The following is a 7,161-nucleotide window of genomic DNA, read 5'->3' on the forward strand; positions in this document are numbered from 1 at the left end:
AAAGTTATTCACTGTCAAAGTGACTCAAAAATGAATGGGAGTCAATGGGATGCTAACAGCAGGTGATGGCTTGGTTAGCAATGGCAGCCCCTATGGGTGGAACGCTTTCCGAGTGCTAGATTACCCCTTGGTCATTATACACATTTGTGTCCTGATTTTCATGCCCACACACACACACACACACACACACACACACACACACACACACACACACACACACGTTGGGTAAATTACTCTAGAAAAGCTTCTTTATTCAGCTTTCAGATGATATATACAGTGCCCTCCACAATTATTGGCACCCCTGTTTAAGATGTGGTCGTGGACTTCTAAAATTTCCCCTTTTTTTAAAACAACATAGAACCCAAATGCAAAAAAAGAGAAAAATCCAACTTTTCATTTAAGTACATTACTTTGGTGGTTAAAAAAAAAATCACACATTTAGGAAAAAACAACAACCCTTGAAATCATGTGTCCCGCAATTATTGGCACCCCTAACAATTCCTCTGAAAAATGTAATTTATTTTTTTCTAAATATATTTTTCTGTAGTTGCTAAAGTTGGTTAGGGTATCTAGGAAATTTTAATTAGTAATTCATGAGTTCCTGCTTCCCTGGGGTATAAATATGATGTGACACAGAGGCCTAATTCTCTTACCCATTTGTCAACATAGCAAAGACCCAGACCTCAACCCAATCGAAAACCTGTGGGGCGAGCTAAAGAAGAGAGTGCATGAGAGACGACCCAGGACACTATGATCTAGAAAGATTGTGCAAAGAAGAATAGTCAAAGATCCCTCTCTCTGTGTTCTCAAATCTTGTGAAATGTTATAGGAAAAGATTAAGTGATCTCTTGTTGGCAAAAGGGGGTGGAACAAAGTATTCACATCAGGGGTGCCAATAATTATGGGACAGATGATTTCAAGGTTTTTTTTCTTTCCAAATCTGTGATTTTTTTACCACCAAAGTAATGTACTTAAACGAAAGGTAGGATTTTTCTCTTTTTTTGCATTTGGGTTCTATGTTGTTTTAAAAAAAAGGAGAATTTTTAGAAGTCCACGACCACATCTTAAACAGGGCTGCCAATAATTGTGGAGGACACTGTACATCTCAATTTAAAAAATGTACCCTTATGACTGGTTTTGTGTCTAATATAAAACTACAGAAATTATTCTTATTATCTAACCAAATTATTATACATGATGTGAGAAGGATAGATAAAACATGCATTTTAATGTTAGACTTTAAATGTTGAAGTTAATTCCACTATTGTATTATATATAATTGTTATACAGCATTTAGTTCAATTACATCAGAAGTGTAAATTACAGAAAAAATATCTCTTACTTTACCTTTTCAAGGGGAAAGTAATTAAATTACAGTAACTAATTACTTAGTGACTAGTCCCCAACATCCAACACTGCACTGTGTGTGAGTGTGTGTGTGTAATATATATGTATGTATATATATACAGGGAGTGCAGAATTATTAGGCAAATGAGTATTTTGACCACATCATCCTCGTTATGCATGTTGTCTTACACCAAGCTGTATAGGCTGAAAAGCCTACTACCAATTAAGCATATTAGGTGATGTGCATCTCTGTAATGAGAAGGGGTGTGGTCTAATGACATCAACACCCTATATCAGGTGTGCATAATTATTAGGCAACTTCCTTTCCTTTGGCAAAATGGGTCAAAAGAAGGACTTGACAGGCTCAGAAAAGTCAAAAATAGGGAGATATATTGCAGATGGATGCAGCAGTCTTAAAATAGCCAAGCTTCTGAAGCGTGATCATCGAACAATCAAGCGTTTCATTCAAAATAGTCAACAGGGTCGCAAGAAGCGTGTGGAAAAACCAAGGCGCAAAATAACTGCCCGTGAACTGAGAAAAGTCAAGCGTGCAGCTGCCAAGATGCCACCAGTTTGGCCATATTTCAGAGCTGCAACATCACTGGAGTGCCCAAAAGCACAAGGTGTGCAATACTCAGAGACAAGGCCAAGGTAAGAAAGGCAGAAAGTCGACCACCACTGAACAAGACACACAAGCTGAAACGTCAAGACTGGGCCAAGAAATATCTCAAGACTGATTTTTCTAAGGTTTTATGGACTGATGAAATGAGAGTGAGTCTTGATGGGCCAGACGGATGGGCCCGTGGCTGGATTGGTAAAGGTATATTGATTTGTATATACAGGGAGTGCAGAATTATTAGGGAAGTTGTATTTTTGAGGATTAATTTTATTATTGAACAACAACCATGTTCTCAATGAACACAAAAAACTCATTAATATCAAAGCTGAATATTTTTGGAAGTTTTAGTTTTTAGTTTTAGCTATTTTAGGGGGATATCTGTGTGTGCAGGTGACTATTACTGTGCATATTAGGCAACTTAACAAAAAACAAATTTATACCCATTTCAATTATTTATTTTTACCAGTGAAACCAATATAACATCTCAACATTCACAAATATACATTTCTGACATTCTAAAACCAAACAAAAACAAATCAGTGACCAATATAGCCACCTTTCTTTGCAAGGACACTCAAAAGCCTGCCATCCATGGATTCTGTCAGTGTTTTGATCTGTTCACCATCAACATTGCGTGCCGCAGCAACCACAGCCTCCCAGACACTGTTCAGAGAGGTGTACTGTTCTCCCTCCTTGTAAATCGCACATTTGATGATGGACCACAGGTTCTCAATGGGGTTCAGATCAGGTGAACAAGGAGGCCATATCATTAGATTTTCTTCTTTTATACCCTTTCTTGCCAGCCACGCTGTGGAGTACTTGGACGCGTGTGATGGAGCATTGTCCTGCATGAAAATCATGTTTTTCTTGAAGGATGCAGACTTCTTCCTGTACCACTGCTTGAAGAAGGTGTCTTCCAGAAACTGGCAGTAGGACTGGGAGTTGAGCTTGAGTCCATCCTCAACCCGAAAAGGCCCCACAAGCTCATCTTTGATGATACCAGCCCAAACCAGTACTCCACCTCCACCTTGCTGGCGTCTGAGTCGGACTGGAGCTCTCTGCCCTTTACCAATCCAGCCACGGGCCCATCCGTCTGGCCCATCAAGACTCACTCTCATTTCATCAGTCCATAAAACCTTAGAAAAATCAGTCTTGAGATATTTCTTGGCCCAGTCTTGACGTTTCAGCTTGTGTGTCTTGTTCAGTGGTGGTTGACTTTCTGACTTTCTTACCTTGGCCTTGTCTCTGAGTATTGCACACCTTGTGCTTTTGGGCACTCCAGTGATGTTGCAGCTCTGAAATATGGCCAAACTGGTGGCAAGTGGCATCTTGGCAGCTGCACGCTTGACTTTTCTCAGTTCACGGGCAGTTATTTTGCGCCTTGGTTTTTCCACACGCGTCTTGCGACCCTGTTGACTATTTTGAATGAAACCCTTGATTGTTCGATGATCACGCTTCAGAAGCTTGGCTATTTTAAGACTGCTGCATCCCTCGGCAATATATCTCACTATTTTTGACTTTTCTGAGCCTATCAAGTCCTTCTTTTTGACCCATTTTGCCAAAGGAAAGGAAGTTGCCTAATAATTATGCACACCTGATATAGGGTGTTGATCTCATTAGACCACACCCCTTCTCATTACAGAGATGCACATCACCTAATATGCTTAATTGGTAGTAGGCTTTCCAGCCTATACAGCTTGGTGTAAGACAACATGCATAACGAGGATGATGTGGTCAAAATACTCATTTGCCTAATAATTCTGCACTCCCTGTATATATGTATATGTGTGTGTGTATATATATATATATATATATATATATATATATATATATATATATATATATATATATATATATATATACACACACACATCATATACACACACATTATATATACAATTTATACACACCCAAACCTGTCAGCAAGGCTCCTTTACATGAATGCGAGTGCATTAGACGCTGTTTGGTTACGAGGAGAGTTCATGACTGGGGCGGTGAGGAGGCTGAGAGCAGCACATCCAGTGCAAGCCTTCGACTATTTCATTTGACTTAACATTATTTTATTTATCCGCTATATTGACGAGACCTTTTCGAAGGATACTGGTTTACTTCTGGCCGTTTTGTGCACTTGAACTTCACTGAGACTTGAGTTTGTAGGCGGTGTCGACCTTGATTTACTGCAATAGTGAGGTGTTGGGATGTCCCTCAGGTGTTGAGCACTAGTGTGTAAAGTTCTTCAGTGCTGTTCACATCAAAGACTCAAAGACTTTTACTCCAGTGTGGTTTTCAGGGACACTTTACATCACTGGTCTATTCAAGTAATTGTATATTATCATATATGACACAGAGGTGTGTAGCTGACAGATTTTGGGTTTAATGTATTAAAATTTTGGCTTTCCAATAAAAACAATCTATGAGTAACTGAATGAAAAGATTGCAAACGCCCCCTAAATACTGTAGAAGTGCGGTGGAGCTTCAGCCTGGACATTAAATACATATTCACAAACACAAACAGCTGTGTCAGCAGGTGTCAATGCAGGTCAGTTTGAAAATCATATGAAAATCATGTCTCATATAACCCCCCTAATGCTTTTATACATGAACAAACACGGCTGATTATGTAATTCAGACACCGTCCTGATGTCGTGCACCTGATTTATGTGTGTGGACATGTTTTTGTGACATATGAGGACAGAAATGTGTATAATGAACAGTGTTGCCACAGTTACTTTGAAAAAGTAATCTGATTACTGATTACTCCTTTAAAAAGTAACTTAGTTACTTTACAGATTACTTGATTTTAAAAGTAACTAAGTTAGATTACAAGTTACTTTATTAGTTACATTCAGCAGCTGCCGACAACACCGCTGCCGCCTCAACATAGAAATGACAACCGTTTTTTGGCAACACACTTTATTGCAATGATGCCCGAGATTGACGGCCTCGACTTTTTTACGCCCCTTTTTTTAGGCTTCTCCTTCGTTTTATATTTATTTTAATAATTAAAATGAACAATGAGATGTGCTGGTGGAAACAACATGAGACCATGATAGCTTGCGCCACTGTCGAGATACGGCTCGCACAGGGTTAAAGAGTCCGTTTCTTCAGTGCAGCTGCTAGAGTTATGGCCTTTTTACAACTGGTTCCTTCATTCATTTTCTCTGACCAGGTATCTATCTGATTGTGAAATAACCAGGAGTAGGCCTAAATGCCTTCCGAGAGTCTTTCGAGACGTATTTAATTCCGATCACTCAAATAAACGAATTCAGAAGGTGCATGAAAGCTTTTCAAACTAAACCGGACAAATGTAAATGTATCTGGTTGTTTAAACCACATGTGTAAATTTTACTCCTGGCAAATAATTAAAAAATAAATGTGTGAGAGCGTGTTATGTAGTCAGATAGATATGATGTGCTATACTGCAACATCGCTGCAAATGAGTAAAGCAAGCCAACGCATATGGCCGTAAATGAAACTTTAAAATAAGTCACACAAAACACAAAACACAATCATCTTCAGTATAAAATAATGAGACTAATGATCTTACCAGTGCTTAGGTCGCTCTCTCTCATATTGCGATCTTTGAATTTGAAATGGGCTGCTGAATAAAATGCTGAAATCTTTTGCTTTGATGTGAACTCCGTTAAATGAGCATATACCGCGGGAATTGAAGATCGGATTTATATTAATTTTGCTGAAGTGTGTGCTATAAGAAAACCTGCATGTACTTTTTTTTTTTTTGTTTAGATTGTGTAGCCCGTTTCGTTTTTTTTTAGCGCCGTTGCGAGCAGTAGGCTAATCTATCAGCCTGCCTCAGCTCGTCAAAAATGCCTTAGTGGTGGTATAATAACTAGCCTACTTTGTTTTTAATGTCAAAGTAGTTATATTTCGTTTCGTTTCTTTATTAAGTTCATTTAGAAAAATGTTTAGAGCAATTATTTGTTTGTTAAATTAAAGTTTAAATTTTTTTATGTGACGACCCAGTGAGTTAACCGCATGTTTAATAGCCTAGTCTCTCAAACCAACTCTTGAATTGTCTTGCCTATATAAACTTTAATTTAACAAACAAAAAATTGCTCTGAACATTTTTCTAAATTAGGATAATAAAAAAACGAAACGAAAAATAACTACTTAGACATTAAAAACAAAACTGAACTATTTTAATGGCTGCAACAATCTAAAAAGTAAAATAAATAAATAAAAAACACGGCTCCAGCTGGACTCGGGCTGAGAATTTTGATAAGCTGTCGGTTTTTACAAAGGAAAATGACTAAAATAGTAACTCACAGTGACTTGGATAAGTAACTTTAATCTGATTACTGGTTTGGAAATAGTAACGCGTTAGATTACTCGTTACTGGAAAAAAGTAGTCAGATTAGAGTAACGCGTTACTATGTAAAGCGTTACTGGCATCACTGATAATGACATGGGTATGACACGGGTATTACAGGAGAGGGTGAAATATGAGGACATTACCCATGTTCCCACTTTTCAAAATGCTTATAAATCATAGAGGATGAGTTTTTTTAGAAAGTAAAAATGCAGAATGTTTCCTGTGATGGGTAGGTTTAGGGGCAGTGTTTGTATGTGTGTGAGTGATGGGTCGGTTTGGGGGCAGTGTAAGGGGATAGAAAATCCGGAAAAAAACAGTATAAAAACATTACGCCTATGGAATGTCCCTATATGTCACAAAAACAAACGTGTGTGTGTGTGTGTGTGTGTGTGTGTGTGTGTGTGCCCTGCCCACAAACAAACCCATCACAGGAACATCCTGCATTTTTACTTTCTAAAAAAAACCTCCTGTGTGATTTATAAGCATTTTGAAAAGTGGGGACATGGGTAATGTCCTCATATTTCACCCTCTCCTGTCATACCCATGTCATTTCTGTCCTCATATGTCACAAAAACATGTGTGTGTGTGTGTGTAGTGTCAGGGCCCCGCATCACCTTGCGCGTCTCCTCCGCTGGTCAGTGCGGCGATGGCTCTCCCCGCGCCTGTCATCCGCAGCTTCTCCAGCCCGGCTGAACTCATTCTGCTCGCGTGTCTTCCGCTTCACCCGCTTCTATCAAAATAATAGTATTCGGTTACCGCGCCACTGTAAATTAATAGCTCGGAGAGGATCGTTTACACCGCGTCCGATATGGATATTCTCCTGCGCAGACTGACCTTCCGGGAAGACGCAGGACGCCCCTCC

At 39.0% G+C, this 7,161-nt stretch overlaps 1 protein-coding gene across 1 annotated transcript in view; it reads right to left on the reverse strand.

Annotated features, from left to right (window-relative positions):
• The window catches only part of pfkla (phosphofructokinase, liver a), a 74,621-nt gene extending 67,460 nt beyond the window's left edge, over positions 1–7,161 (reverse strand). The window contains exon 1 of the mRNA XM_067444621.1: positions 6,914–7,161. Coding sequence (XP_067300722.1) covers positions 6,914–6,998 — 85 coding nt within the window. The 5' untranslated portion in view covers positions 6,999–7,161. The remainder of the gene's footprint in view (positions 1–6,913) is intronic.

This window comes from Pseudorasbora parva, chromosome 5 (genome assembly GCF_024679245.1).
Source record: "Pseudorasbora parva isolate DD20220531a chromosome 5, ASM2467924v1, whole genome shotgun sequence".
Classification (NCBI taxonomy): domain Eukaryota; kingdom Metazoa; phylum Chordata; class Actinopteri; order Cypriniformes; family Gobionidae; genus Pseudorasbora; species Pseudorasbora parva.